The sequence below is a fragment of the Microcebus murinus genome, chromosome 8 (genome assembly GCF_040939455.1).
Source record: "Microcebus murinus isolate Inina chromosome 8, M.murinus_Inina_mat1.0, whole genome shotgun sequence".
In the NCBI taxonomy this organism is placed as follows: domain Eukaryota; kingdom Metazoa; phylum Chordata; class Mammalia; order Primates; family Cheirogaleidae; genus Microcebus; species Microcebus murinus.
Window position 1 is genome coordinate 74,341,482 of NC_134111.1, and position 16,275 is coordinate 74,357,756.

Sequence of the window (16,275 nt, forward strand, 5' to 3'; positions counted from 1 at the left end):
AAAAAAACATTATTAAAGACAAAGGAGATTCTGACATGTCTAATCCCACACCTAGACTTGCCTAAATAGGACATTCCTACACAGGCCATAAATATCTATATTCATGTTCTTATTTAAGGGGTCTGTACATAAGACCAGGCATATCTAAACCTATTGCCACCCAGGGCTGGATACACTCACCACCCACATATTCAATGCCCTAAATTTCTCTATGCCTATTTGGGCTTGCCCATATCTAGGCAGGGCCCTTGACAAGGCATAATGAAAAAAATAAAACCACAAAAACACAAAAGATGAGATAAAATTTGTCAATTTCTTTTAGTTAGCTTGGAATGAATTTACCTAAAACAGTTTAGTTTTCTTTTTCTTTGAGACAGAGTCTCACTTTATTGCCCAGGCTAGAGTGAGTGCTGTGGCGTCAGCCTAGCTCACAGCAACCTCACACTCCTGGGCTCAAGCGATCCTTCTGCCTCAGCCTCCCGAGTAGCTGGGACTACAGGCATGTGCCATCATGCCCAGCTAATTTTTTCTATATATATATTAGTTAGCCAATTAATTTCTTTCTATTTATAGTAGAGACGGGGTCTCGCTCTTGCTCAGGCTGGTTTCGAACTCCTGACCTCGAGCAATTCGCCCACCTCAGCCTTCCAGAGTGCTAGGATTATAGGCATGAGCCGCCGAGCCCAGCCTAGTTTTCAAATGTAAATTATAAAAGGATAGAGTAATGGATTTAATGGATCTTGGGATCAACCTCCCATTAAGAAACAACAGTATATTATATATAAAAACGAAACAAAACCCCAAATATTCCAGGCTGGCTCCAGTAAGTCAAAAATACCCAGGGATTGTTCTTTTTTTCTTTTTAAATCATCAGGCCTAAAGTGTCACCCAGGGGTAGCTCTGACACAGCAAAAAAAGCACAACAGTTGGGTCCAAAAGACCTGGCTTCATTTTCTAGCTTTTTTCTTTCCTAGTTAGATGCACTCAGGCAAGGCACTTCACCTCTCTGTCTATAAATTAAGAGAGGAAATTTTCCATGAATTTTTGGCTGTCATGTCTTACTTTGTAACACTAAAGGTTTTGCTTGTTTTTACAATTGCTTACCTTCAGCTGAACTTTGTCTGAAGCAGAATGCTCTAAAGAATGAAACAAAAAAACATGATTTACTATAAATACTTCACTTTTTTTGGTCTAGTTTCATTAAAACAAAGGTGCAGCTTCTACACAGAGGCTACCACATATTATTGAATTCTTAAATTAATTATATCTCCACTAGATATATCACTACACAGAATTATCACTATTAATTACATGATTACTCTCAATTAATTACAGCTACTTCCTCCATTTCTGCAGCATTCTAATAAGAGAAAATAGAGCCTCTTTTATTTTTGATCATTAAAAAGTACACAGGGACTGGGCTCAGTGGTGCATTCCTGTAGTCCCACCTATTGAGTAGGTTGAGTAAGGAAGATCACTTGAGCCCAGGAGTTCTAGGCTGCAGTGTACTGTGATTATACCTGTAAACAGCCGCTGCACTCCAGCCTGGGCAATAAAGTAAGATCTCATCTCTAATAAAAAATAAATGAAGATAAAAAGTACACTGTTTAACCTAGTTGGAATGGGTCATTTAAAACAGCTGCTCCACAGTTCTCTACAATCTATAAAACTTTCAAACCCCAAAAGCCTTATTTCATATAATATTTGCCAAAGCCAAATCTTCCATGAACAACTGTGTAACTCAAGCAAATGACAATGGGACTTAAAAGACTATTTCTAGTTGGGCCTGCCAATTTGCACAACTTCAATTAGCACAGATATCTTCCCCTTTTATTGACTGCTAAATATGGATACACTAAGGGACACAGGTTAGAGTACTAACTATACTCTACTGAATGAATTTTCAGAATAGAAAAGAATATTTAAAAATCACATAGACAAGAAAAAAGTAATCTCTATCAAAACTCCTTTCAAAGAACTGAGGTAATGTCTTACTTTTGCTACTTTCAGGAATGTTTATCATAATTTCAGGATCATTCTTCAAACTGAATGAAACACTTTTTCTTGGTGTTTTTGCCAGTTCTGAAGCTGTAAACAAACAAAGAAATATATAAAAACCTTTTAAAGGATGACAGCAGACGAAGAGGGAAACAGCCTTATTTCACTTACATACATTCTTAAAAAAAAAAAAAAAAAACCTGCTTGCTACTTTTACCACAATGATAAATAAACCTAGTCATATTAAGAGTACTATGTTTTCACCTTTAGTAGTCGTCGTCTCCAAACCTTCAAATCTTCTTTCAATTATCCATGTTTCTCAAAAAAAGAAAGAACTTGGACCTTGCTGCTTTTTCTAATTATCATACTCTTTTCTCTCCATCAACCACTCACACTCCTCCCATTTCTTACCATATTAACCTGAGGCACACCTTTGCTAGCGGTGAGAAAGAAGGGCCAGAAAATGGGAACTAAAATCAAGTGAAAATTACGAATAGTTAAATTTTACTTTAAAATATCTTATTTTCCATAAAGTGTGGTACACTTTATTTTGTGTCTAAAGCTCTACAATACATATGAATATGTAAAAAATATAATATAGTATTGAACAGATGGCCAATTCCACAATTGAGCATCAAATGGAATAGTGAGTTTCTATTTAGGGGACATTTTAAATGAAAAATAAAATCTTTAATGGTGCTTACTTACACTCTTCACATTTTGAGAGGCATTGGGCAATGAACCCAAATGAAAAAATAGATTTACATTTCCCAAGTTAATGCTCATACTGGGACGCTGCTCACTGAGAAAAAAGATACATACTAAATTATCTCCCTTCTTTTTTTTTTTCCTTCTTTTATTTTTTAATGGAGAAGGTATAGTCGAATTTGCTTAAGTTAAAGCCATTTTCTTTGCTCCTAAACTCTTTCTAATCCTCCTCCCATTTTTATTCTCTAATCTGAAACTGACCCAAGATACTAATGACAGTCTCCACAAATGCACTAGCTTCTTGTTTTTTCTTAAATCTCCTTGGTCATCTATATATTTACTAGGGTTTTTTTGTTGTTGTTGTTGTTGTTTAATCTTTCTTTGATATCATTTCTCCTTTTGGCTGTTATGACATTATTCTGGTCATGTGGCTACCTTTGGTAGTTATTCCAACTCTTCTTCACCATCCTCATCCTTCCAAACATTCTAGACATGCCTACAGCACAGTCCTTGGTCCTCTTTACACCACTTTTGGACTAAAGGCTGCTGATCCACAGGATAGGGAAAAAAATTCACAACAACGAATGCCACAAAAGTACAAAGCAACTTACTGAGATAATTTTGGTTTTATATCAAAATATAAAAATTCTCAACCTGATTTTAAATAACTATTAAAACTACAAAGGGACAGGGAGAAAGAAAAAGAATTGAAAAGGAAAAAGAACAAGACAGTCATTCATGTAAGCAAACAGAGATGGGCAGATATTCAAATACCTTTCAGATGAATCAAACTAAACATGTCTCATAAGCCCCAGGAACAATGCCTAGTACAATTATTTTTGCCTGAAAATGCCTCTTCCTACTGTATTCCCTCTCCTATTTCATAGTATCTGTCTATAAAGATGTATGTGCAGAAATCCCAAGATCATCATAGAATCCAGCTTCCTCACCGTTATCCCATTCTTGACCGCATCTCTAATTCATCACCTCACTCTATTCCCACCTTCCCACATTTCCTACCTTCATTCCTGCTCTCACCACATCCGTCTGGACTCTAAGAGTGGCCAGTTCACATTGCCAGCATGAGCTTTCTAAGATACAAATCTAATTAAGTTAACACTTCTACTTAAAACCACCAATAACTTCTCCTCACGTTATCCATATATGGAATAAATATTCCTTTGCTTGATATACAGGCCCTTCATTATCCAGCCCCTACAACTTATCAAGTCTCATCTTTACTTGACTCCATTTTGCAGTTTGTGCTCCAACCATCCTTCAGCACTTGCACTTGCATGAATGAATCGTGCCTTTTCCTCTTGAATATCCCCATTCCCTGTCTTCCTGACACACTCTTATTCATCTCTCGAGAATTGCCATCAGGCCAGATGTGGTGGCTCACACCTGTAATCTTAGCACTCTGGGAGGCTGAAGTGGGTGTATCATTTGAGCTCAGGAGTTCGAGACCAGCCTGATCAAGAGCGAGACCTTGTCTCTACTAAAAATAGACAGAAATTATATGGACAACTAAAAATATATAGAGAAAAAATTAGTTGGGCATGGTGGCACATGCCTGTAGTCCCAGCTACTTGGGAGATGAGGCAAGAGGATTGCTTGAGCCCAGGAGTTTGAGGTTGCTGTGAGCTAGGCTGATGCCATGGCATGCTAGCCCAGGTGACAGAGTGAGACTTTGTCTCAAAAATAAAAAGAATTGGCATCACCACCTCTAAAGCATTCCTTGATTTACCCCAGAAGGATCCCTTTCTACTTTGGGCAACCATTGTGGCTTGTACATAACTCTGTGGAAGCTGTGCAATAGCAGGTAAGGGTACAGGCTTTGAATTAAACAAGCTTGAGACCTAAAGCTGGCTCTACCACCTCTCTGTGGTTTTGGACATGGTACTTAACCTCTCTAGTTTCAGTCTCCACGGGCTCATCTAAATAGATGTATAGAGAGATAAATTACTAAGCACAGATCCTAGCATACAGTTATTGCTCAATAGTAACTGCCATCATTATTATAGCATTCAAACTTAAGAACAATTGTTTTACTTCTGTTTTTATTTGTATCAGTAAGTATAATCTTCACCAATCTGTGAAAAACTGTCTTAATCATTTTGGTATCCTTACTCCTCATTTTGAGAGGTCAATAAATAATTGCTGAATGAAACACTGTCAAGGAGCTCCATCATATACACTTTGAAATACAGCTCTTAAATGATTTAAAATAGAATTACTTTTTATAAGTATTAGCAGAAACATGGATATCACTGCTTGGCCCTATCAAACCTCTCCTCTGTGAAGTCGTGCCCTAACTGTTTACCTTTTACCTTCTATACCTCCTGTCCAGCTTGCTTACCTCCTCAACTAGTTTCACAGTCTTTAATACATCTTAACCCTTCCACAACTATCACCATCTCATCACTATACTGTTTCCTACTAAGCCTGGCTCCTTAAAATCCTTCTTGATATGATGCTTCCGGCAGCCACCTCTACTCATAAATTCATTCTAGATGAAAGCCATAGGTCAAGCCCTACTCTACCCAGATGTATCACATTACTTTGATTTCTCCAAAATTACATTCCTCAGGTTCTCTTTTAGGTAAGCTTTGTTCTCAGTTTCTCCACATCTGCTGATATACGGAAGTTATTTTCAGTTTCTTTGTCTCTAATGTGTTCCCTTGTGCTGTTATTTCTTTCACAGTGTTTTTCATAATTAAAATGAATACTCTTCATTCCATTTCTAAACCTCTGGTCTAGGGGTAAAATAAAATAATGCTATGATGTAACACTTTCCTAATTTCCTTATTCCAAGCCATCCTGTATTTCAGTACTACTCAAAGTATATGAGCCATAAGCTAGTGTCAGTCCATAAATCATTATTGGTTTATGATAAATATAAAAATAAAGAATGTTTAAGGCTGGGTGTGGTCGCTCATGCCTCTAATCCTAGCACTCTGGGAGGCTGAGGTGGGAGGATCACTTAAGCTCAGGAGTTCAAGACCAGCTTGAGGAAGAGCAAGACCCCATCTCTACTAAGAATAGAAAAATTAGCTGCACGTTGTGGTGTGCGCCTGTAGTCCCAGCTACTTGGGAGGCTGAGGCAGAAGGATTACTTGAGCCCAGGAGTTTGAGATTGCTGTGAGCTAGGCTGTCACGATGGCACTCTAGCTGGGGCAACAGAGTGAGACTTTGTCTCAAAAAAAAAAATTAATTAAAATGCACCACTAAGAAATACACATAGGTGTTTTGTATTTATAGATTACAAGCCCTCTAATACAACTATTACATTTTACCAGGTGGATAATTATTATTCCCAAACCATTATATATTATGGGTCTTCTTAATTTTCAAAGTGCTTTCACATACATTATTTCCTTTCCATAAAACTTTCAAAAATGATGACCTGTCAAACTGCAAGATCCAATTTCAGTGCCACCTGAACTTTTGTAAAGACTTACATTGACAGTTTAATTTTAATGTTAGTTTAGTTAGTTTAGTTCAGTTTTCTGAAAATCAGCAATTCAGGTGTAATTGCTATAGTTGGTAACTTGAGTAAGAAAAACATTATAATAGGCCATTCCTAATAATTTTTTTTTTTTTTTTTGGAGACAGGGTCTTGCTCTGTCACCCCAGCTAGAGTATAGTAGAGTCATCATAACTCACTGCAACCTCAAACTCCTAGGCTTAAGTGATGCTCCTGTCTCAGCAACCAGAGTAGCTGGGACTACAAGTGTGAACCACCACACCTAGCTAATTTTTCTATTTTTTGTAGAGATGGGCTCACTCTTGCTCAGGCTAGTCTCAATACTCCTGAGCTCAAGCAATCCTCCTTTCTTGGCCTCCCAAAAGTGCTAGGATTATAGGTATGAGCCACCACATCTGGCTGTATTCCTAACAGTTTTATGTAAATAGTTTTCTATAAAAGAAACGTTTTTGTATACAGGATGTAAAACTATTATTTAATCAATTCTGAATATCTTTTTTTTTTTTTTTTTTTTTGAGACAGAGTCTCGCTTTGTTGCCTAGGCTAGAGTGAGTGCCATGGCGTCAGCCTAGCTCACAGCAACCTCAATCTCCTGGCTCAAGCAATCCTTCTGCCTCAGCCTCCCGAGTAGCTGGGACTACAGGCATGCGCCACCATGCCCGGCTAAATTTTTTTTTATATATATATATTAGTTGGCCAATTAATTTCTTTCTATTTTTATAGTAGAGACGGGGTCTCGCTCTTGCTCAGGCTGGCTTCGAACTCCTGACCTCGAGCAATCCGCCCGCCTCGGCCTCCCAGAGAGCTAGGATTACAGGCGTGAGCCACCACGCCCGGCCAATTCTGAATATCTTAATGTGACTCTCAAGGCAGTCATTACTTCACGAAAATTTGCTAAGAACCTGTGCTAGATATATCAGGAAGAACAAAAGAAAGAATGAAGACTGGGTTCCTACTATGAGAAGCTTATAATCTAGGTAAGAGCAGAAGACATCTGAGTATGAAAAAAAACAAATGAACTTACATACAATATAAAATGGCATTATTCTTTTAGGGAATACCTCATCATTCCCTAAATTGGAGACAATCTTTCATCATTCTTTTAGGAAATGCAATGGGATGATAATCATGGGGAATGTGGTTAAATATATCTTAGAAAAGGTGAATAATTACAGAAATCAGAAAAGCAGCATACCTAACTTAGCCATCTTTTCAGAGTGTTTTCTATTCTGAAAAGAATAAACTTTATTCCCACCATCTGTAGCAGAGCCATTTTTCAATGATTCTGAAAAAGAAAATGCAACATACATTTAGTATGAAAGGGCAAAGTTAATTAACAGAAAAAAAAAAGATAAAATTTTAAGTAAAAAATCCCCTCCTTACATAAAGGTTTAACAACATATACAACATATTTAAAAATACATAATAAAGAAAACAGACTATGACACTGTTTATACAAAAAAAAAATTTTTTTTTTTTTTGAGACAGAGTCTCGCTTTGTTGCCCAGGCTAGAGTGAGTGCCATGGCACCAGCCTAGGTCACAGCAGCCTCAAACTGCTGTGTGAAGCAGATAAGAAAATTCACTTGTCTTCTATTACATCAGATATTAAAGAGAGTTTTAAAAATGTAAAACAATGCCCTCCTCATGAAGTAGATAGACTAAAGATGGCTCCTGTAAATCTAAAATGGAGTCAGTCTTGCTCTAACCATTAGTAAAAAGTCCCAACCGTGTAAAAAAGTTCCCAGAGGAGGGAGCAGGGAGTCAAGGAGGCTTGTTCTCAAAAAGAATAGAGAGGTCTTGTTCCAGGAAAAGTCCCTTGTCCCTTAGTGTACCTTTCCATTGTTCACTTAACTAACGGCTAACCACAAAGTTCTGCTTCTGTGATTTTCTGTGATTGCTTGCTTGCATAGCTGCCAGCCCCGAGGGTATAAAAATAAAACTGCAAAAGCTTTGTTCAGGGCTGCTTCTCCCTCCTTGCATGGAGTGGTGACAGCCCCTGCACAGGTAAAAATAAACTAATTTGGCTGATTGGATTCTGGTGTCCAAGTCCTCTTGATCCACTGGTTTACAATACTCATTAATTTTCTTTTGGAAACAGATGTTTTTCATGTCAATACATGTAATTTATGTCAACATGTAATAGTAATAGTGCCAAACTTTTCCAAAGTAGGTGTTCCTATTGATCTGTATTTGCACTAACATTTGGTTTTATCCAAACTCCTTTATCTTTGCCAAACTAGTGGGTAAAAACTGAATCTCATGAAGAAAGGTGTCTTAATTTGCATTTCCCTAATTATCAATGAGATTGAACATTTTTTCACAGGTTTCTTCTTTTCAGAAGAAGTATCTTTTCTATGTCATTTGATGAAAAGAAGTACTATTTTTGTAAAAAAACAGACTTTACACTGATCTTTTTCCTGTCTCCATAATTTTGTCTTTTCCAGAATGTCATGTAGTTGAAATCATACAGTATGTAGCCTTTTCGGATTGGCTTCTTTCACTCAGTAATATGCATTTAAGGTTCTTTTAAGTCTTTTTAATGGTTTTTGGTAACTTTTCTTTTTTTTTAAAGTGCTAAATGATATTCCATGGTCAGGATGTAACAGTTTGTTTATCCATTCACCTACAGAACGACATCTTTGTTGCTTCCAAGTTTTGGCAATTACGAATAAAGCTGCTATAAAAGTCCACATGCAGGTTTTTATGTGGACATAAATTTTAATTAATTTGAGTAAATACTAAGGAGCATAATTGCTGGATTGTATGGTAAGAGTTGTTTGTAAGAAACTGTCCAAGTCTCTTTCAAAAGGCTATACCGCCGGGCGTGGTGGCTCACGCCTGTAATCCTAGCACTTTGGGAGGCCGAGGCGGGCGGATTGCTCAAGGTCAGGAGTTCGAAACCAGCCTGAGCGAGACCCCGTCTCTACCAAAAATAGAAATAAATTAATTGACCAACTAAAAATATATATATACAAAAAATTAGCCGGGTATGGTGGCGCATGCCTGTAGTCCCAGCTACTCCGGAGGCTGAGGCAGTAGGATCGCTGAGCCCCGGAGATTGAGGTTGCTGTGAGCCAGGCTGACGCCACGGCACTCACTCTAGCCTGGGCAACAAAGTGAGACTCTGTCTCAAAAAAAAAAAAAAGAAAAACAAAAAAAGAAATTGGATCTCTACCTTCAATTATAAACAAATTAATTAAATATTTAAACATGAAGAACATATTGTAAATGCCTTCAAGAGAAAATATGAGAAAACTGGGTGCGGTGGTGCATGCCATGATGCCTAGCTAAATTTTCTATTTTTAGTAGAAACAGGGTCTCACTCTTGCTCAGGCTGGTCTCAAACTCCTGAGTTCAAGCAAGTCTCCCATCTCGGCCTCCCAGAGTGCCAGGATAATAGGCGTGAGCCACCGCACCCAGCTTTCTCATATTTTCTCTTGAAGGCATTTACAATTTGTTCTTCATGTTTAAATATTTAATTAATTTGTTTATAATTGGAGGTAAAGATCCAATTTCTTTTTTCCATGAGAATATCCAATTGTGCCGACACCATTTACTGATTTAGCTCAGTGATCTGCAATGCTACTTCTATGGTATATCCAGTTTCCATATATGTAGTCTATATGAGAGAACTTGTTACTACAATTATATGACTTAAATGTTTAGCATACAAAATATGAATTTAAAAATATCAAGTAGCCAACAGTAGTGGTACATGCTGCTAGTCACAACTAGCCAGGAGGCTGAGGTGGGAGGATTGCTTGAGCCCAGGAGTTCAAGTCCTGTCTCAGCAACATAGCAAGATCTCATTTCTTAAACAAATAAAGGCTGGGTATGGTGGCTCAAGCCAGTAATTCAGCATTCTGGGAGGTTGAGGTGAAAGGAATGTTTGAGTCCAGGAATCAGAGACAAGCCTGAGCAACACAGTAAGACCACATCCTTACAGAAAATAAAAAATTAGCCAGATGTGGTGGCACGTGCCTGTAGCCCCAGCTACTCGGGAGGCTGAGGCAGGAGGATTGCTTAAGCCCAGAAGTTGGAGGCTACAAGGGGTTATGATGACCACCAATGTGCTCTAGCCCATGCAACAGAGTAAGAACCAGTCTCAAAAAAATTTTTTTTTAAATCAAGTAGTTTCTATACAAAGTTAAATGCTTAAAAAGACTCGATAGAAGTTATTAGCTAAAACAACTGGTTTGAAATTAGGTGTGGATGAGAAACCACAAAAGACTTAAAAGAAAATTTGAAAAACATAAAAGCCCACTATACTCAGACTACGTAAAAAGTGTCTTTAAATTATTAATCTATTAGGAGAAAATGAAGCTGGAAATTCCAGATGATGCATTACAGATATGTAGTCTGAAAAAAAAGCAAAAACAAGAAGGTGATACTGTTCCTACACCAGCTAATCTCCAGCAAACTTATGTTAAAATAAAAGACTCAACTCTTACATCAAAATCAATTACTATTTCATTGTTACAATAATAAAAAGTTAGAAACAATCCAAAAGTATAGTAGAGGAAACCATATATTACTTATGGATAAGTATGCAATATTACTCAACTATTAAAGTTCTTTTTTGTCCAATGAATAACCTCTAAGAATTTAACAATATATTTAAAAAGAAATAAAACTACCACTACATAGCCATTAAAAGAGACACTATTATATGAAAAATAAATATTAATAAGTGTTGACAAGAAGATGGAGAAATTGGAACCTTTGTGAACTATAGGTGGAAACGTAAAATAGTGCAGCCACTGTGCAAAAAGTTATGGTAGTTCCTCAAAAAATTAAAAATAGAATTACTATATGATCCCCAGCATTTCCACTTATGGGTATATACCCAAAAGAATTAAAAGCAGGGTCCCAAAGAAATATTTGTACACCTGTTCATAGCAGCATTATTCACAATTGTCAAAAGGTAGAAACAACTCAAGTGTCTACCTACAGATGAATGGATAAACAAAAGATGATATATACATATAATGAAATATTATCTAGCCCTAAAAAGGGAATAAATTCTGACACATGCTACATACAACATGAATGAACCTTAAGGATCTTATTACGCTAAGTGAAATAAGTTAGTCACAAAAAAATAAATTCTGTATGATTCCACTTATATGAGATACCTAGAGTAGTCAAATTCACATAACAGAAAGTAAAAGGGTGGTTGTCAAGGGTTAGGAGAAGAGAAGACTAGGGGGTTGTTTGATGGGGACACAATTTCAGTTTTGTAAGATAAAGAGTTTTAGAGAGTGGCTGCAAATGGTTTGAATGAATGTACTTAATGCCACTGAACTGTACACTTAAAAATGGTTAAGATGCTAGTTTTATGTATATTTCACCGTAATCTTTTAAAAAATATTTTTAATTTTACCACTATTTAAGTGAAACTATACATATTAAAATAACAATATTTTAAAACATTTATAAGATATTTTTATCCATACTATGCATGCTTTGTAACAGAGAGGATTTAAGACTGTATGCGGGATACAGAAAATATGATCACAGGCAGCAAATTAAAAGTCAATGAGAAAGTTCCTCACTAAAATATAATTCAAGCCTAAAAATTGTTTTAAGTATAAACTGGGAGGAATCCGACTGAAATGTTAAAAAAACAAAACAAAAAACCCATAATACCAGCATGCCTGGGTTTGAACAACACTACTTCCTGGAATGTTCCTCTTAACTATTGCTGTAAAGAAGATCAAGGTAAAAATGAAATGACTTGCTTTACAAAATTATTTTAAGTAAGTTAAAAATATAAATATCTTACAAAATAACTTTAGAGTAGTTAGTCTATAGATTCCTTCTTTCTAAAAATAATTAAGTGCAGGATTGGTTGTTTATTAAAAAAAGAACCATGGGCCGGGCGCTGTGGCTCACGCCTGTAATCCTAGCTCTTGGGAGGCCGAGGCGGGCGGATTGCTCAAGGTCAGGAGTTCAAAACCAGCCTGAGCAAGAGCGAGACCCCGTCTCTACTATAAATAGAAAGAAATTAATTGGCCAACTGATATATATATAAAAGATTAGCCGGGCATGGTGGCGCATGCCTGTAGTCCCAGCTACCCGGGAGGCTGAGGCAGAAGGATCACTTGAGCCCAGGAGTTTGAGGTTGCTGTGAGCTAGGCTGACGCCATGGCACTCACTCTAGCCTGGGCAACAAAGCGAGACTCTGTCTCAAAAAAAAAAAAAAAAAAAAAAAAAAGAACCATGGAGAAAAAACCTGGTTTTTTCAGATGAAAAACATGGTTAATATAGCACACCACTGTTTAACCTACCAGACTCCTTTTGTGTATCCTGTAAAACAATTTCTGCTACTTGCAGATATATAAGTATACATTTCTCTCCCCCAAATACCTTGAACATCTCTTCCCAAAACTTCCACATAGTTTTGATCTTTTAAGACTTCCTGGTCATCTTCCTCCAAATCATATTCTGGCTTCTTTATTATTTTTTTTGTGTTGACCAAAAGCTGGGCTCGCTCCTTCTTTAATTTAGCTCCTATAAGAACATCCAAAGAATCAGAACATGATAGGTACAACTTCTTTCTACATATTACATTTAAATAAGTAAACAAACTGTACTACTTATATTGTTATTACTTAAAATCAGTGTGTTCTCTTTGATTATAATTAAGTTTAGGAAAAAAAACCACACACCTTAAAAGTATATATTTTGGGGAATCAAAATCACCACATATTTGAAGTTATCATTTACCACTACTACTGAGCATTTCATAATAGATAAGGCTTTATTTAAAATTTGCAATTAAAGTTTCAAATAATTAAACTAAAAATTAAAGTAGTTTTTATTTAGTCTTACTAAATCAAATACTTTGTGCTATATTTTCAAATTATAAAATGTTAAAATATTTTAAAAATTGAAATAATCCATGAGCATTACAATAACCATCTTCTCAATTGTACAATCACGTACTACCTCCTTCTCTATCGAGAATGTGATTAAGAACATCATCATCTCCCACAAACTGAACCTCCAGCATCTTGTCTTCTTTTATTTCCAGTTTACTTGTCATTGCCAACCTAAACAAAAGCAATAAATTCACTCAAAAGTGATGAAGAATTCACACAGTCAAAAAGTCACATACTGAATATATATCTCTTTTGTTAAAATAGTATTTTTTTTCTTTTTTTTTTGAGACAGAGTCTCGCTTTGTTGCCTAGGCTAGAGTGAGTGCCATGGCGTCAGCCTAGCTCACAGCAACCTCAAACTCCTGGGCTCAAGCAATCCTCCTGCCTCAGCCTCCTGAGTAGCTGGGACTACAGGCATGAGCCACCATGCCCGGCTAATTTTTTCTATATATATTAGTTGGCCAATTAGTTTCTTTCTATTTATAGTAGAGACAGGGTCTCGCTCTTGCTCAGGCTGGTTTCGAACTCCTGACCTCGAGCAATCCGCCCGCCTCGGCCTCCCAGAGAGCTAGGATTACAGGCGTGAGCCACCGCGCCCGGCCTAAAATAGTATTTTTTAAAAGTCTTTTTTGAGACAGTGTCTTGCTCTGTCGACTGAGGAAGAGTGGCCGCATTATACCTCACTGCAAACTCCTGGGCTGAAGCAATCCTCCTGCGTCAGCCTCCCAAGTAGCTGGGACTACAGGCATGCACCACGATGCCGGGCTAATTTTTCTATTTTTTGTAGAGATGGGGGGGTCTCACTCTTGCTAGGCTGGTCTTGAATGCCTAAGCTCAAGTGATCCTCCCACCTCGGCTTCCCAGAGTGCTAGGAATACAGGCATGAGCTACCACACCCCGCTAAAAAGTCTTTTTATGTATAAAAAGCACACTGTGCATTATTGTAATAATATTATGTCTCTGACTGTAAATAACTCAATTCTTTATCTGAAAAACGAGGGACAAGGGGAAAAGATGTCTGAGATTTGAAAGCTAAATCCATCAAAGTAAGTAAACTATTAATAAAATGTTGGGAAAACAATTACATTTGTAAAGAAAGCTCTAACTAATCATGATAACTACCACATTAACAGAAAGAGGGTGGTTAATATAAGTGTTTAGAAAAGGGGCAATGAAAGAATTAATGGTTTGGTGGATTTTATTATCTGTTCACTAGAAAGATATATTCCACTGAGGGAAGCCTGTGATATTTCATTGGCGTCCCAAGCCTGGATCAAATAAACCCCAAGTACTTTCCTTTGCTTTTCTTGAATGCTTACCAAGCAACCTTATGAATACTAATATGGCCTTCTAGGTATCTTGACAACTAAATATTAATAATAAACACGAATCTTTCCAACATTTGATAGTTCCTCACTGAACAAACTTAAGAATTTGGCAAGCAAAGGTTTAATTAACTCTGGCTATTCTAACAAAATTTAGTTTCAGAACTTATAATGCTAATATCCTAAAACTAATTAATGATAATTCCAACTCAGTTTACTCAAAAAAATGTAAACTAGGATTTGAGGAATTTTCTTCTCTCCTAACTCCTGTTTTTACATTTTCTTTTGACAAGAGGAACTATTGACTGTGTCTCTAGGGAGTTAGTTATCTACATGTGGATACTAATTCAATGTTCCCAAGTTTTCTTTTGACAACTGACACATTTAGATAACTTATTTCAGTTTTCATTTACCTTTTAAGGTACTACACATTCTGCAGCTGGAAGATTTAGATAAAGTCACCTGTAATTAGAAAAAGAACTCAGTCAGGGTTAGCTTGTATGAAAATAAAAGCAACGAGGCAAAATTAAGAAGTCCACAAGTTTTAACAGACATGATGAATAGATAAATGTAGACCTTACAAAATCATGATGGTAGTAAGGACAAAATAATCATTACCATTTTGGCCAGGAAGCCCTAGAGACTGAGAATATCTGGATTTCAGGGGTAGGAGGACACAATTTGAGTACTTATAATATAGTAAACATAGTTTTGAGTACTATAAATGTATTCTCTCTTTTTAAAATATTTTATATTTTAGTCCTGGTGCAAAGGTGGCTCTGCAGCATAATTTAGGCCTTGGAGGAGCTGCGATTGTAATGATCTACAAGATGGGTTTTCCCTGAAGCTGCCAGTTCTTTTAGAACTCATCAAATTGAGGCTGCTCCAACCAGCTCTCCAGGTGGTGGATTTAAGGCAAATCTTGTCTTTAAGGAGATTGAGAAGAAGCTAGAAGAGGTAGGGGAACAGTCTGTGAAGAAAATTGGTGGTGTTTTTGCCTTCAAGGTGAAGGATGGCCCTGGGGGTAAAGAAGCCACCTGGGTTGTAGATGTGAAGAAGGGCAAAGGATCAGTGCTTCCTAACTCAGATAAGAAGGCAGACTGCACGATGACAATGGCTGACTCTGACTTACTGGCTTTAATGACTGGTAAAATGAATCCTCAGTCGGCCTTCTTTCAAGGCAAATTGAAAATCACTGGAAATATGGGTCTGGCTATGAAGTTACAAAATCTTCAGCTTCAGCCAGCCAAAGCTAAGCTATGAGAACTCCCCTTTGACTACTTTTGAAAATCAAGATGAAATATATAGATATATCCATATATTTCATTGTCAGAATTTAGACTGAGACTACACATTGGCAAATTGTGTGAGAGATTTGTTTTTAAAGGAGTATGGCCAATCCTGTTTTTCCTATGCTCTGGGTGAATAGAGCCTGATGGTGTACTCCTACTTTGCTGAATTGCATACAACTATGCATTACAAAGTTAATATGGTAATTATGGTTTGGGGTTGAGTTCAGAATAAAATTGAGTTCAGAATAAAATTAGGAACAGTAAAATCCAAAAAATCACGTAAACAAAAGCTCTTATTTTGCTTATAAAGCATAGTTAAGGATTATTCTACTGAAAATTCAGTTTAAGAGTTTTCCTTGGAGAGAACTAGGGAAGAAACAATATCAATAGCCAATCAGTAATTAGTGTTGTGCACTTAATCAAGCTCTCATTAATAGTTCTTAAAATTCTGTACCAGGATTAAAAAAAAAAAACAAAACTTAAAAATTTTGCATTTCCTGCCATCAGAAACAGTATTTTCTTCCTAAATCAAAATAAAAGAAATATGGGCCGGTACGGTGGCTCACGCCTGTAATCCTA

At 36.8% G+C, this 16,275-nt stretch overlaps 1 protein-coding gene and 1 pseudogene across 2 annotated transcripts in view; one reads left to right on the plus strand and one right to left on the minus strand.

The window, feature by feature from the left end:
• Positions 1-16,275, minus strand: part of ORC2 (origin recognition complex subunit 2) — a 50,047-nt gene that overhangs the window by 30,309 nt on the left and 3,463 nt on the right. For both annotated transcript variants that reach the window (XM_076005792.1, XM_012739053.3), the window contains exons 2-7: positions 14,818-14,866; positions 13,147-13,250; positions 12,565-12,708; positions 7,389-7,478; positions 1,996-2,088; positions 1,105-1,136 (exon numbers count right to left, since the gene is read on the minus strand). In XM_076005792.1, the coding sequence (XP_075861907.1) occupies positions 1,105-1,136; positions 1,996-2,088; positions 7,389-7,478; positions 12,565-12,708; positions 13,147-13,243 (456 nt within the window). In that variant the 5' untranslated portion in view covers positions 13,244-13,250; positions 14,818-14,866. The remainder of the gene's footprint in view (positions 1-1,104; positions 1,137-1,995; positions 2,089-7,388; positions 7,479-12,564; positions 12,709-13,146; positions 13,251-14,817; positions 14,867-16,275) is intronic.
• Positions 14,251-15,769, plus strand: LOC105856975 (sterol carrier protein 2 pseudogene; annotated as a pseudogene).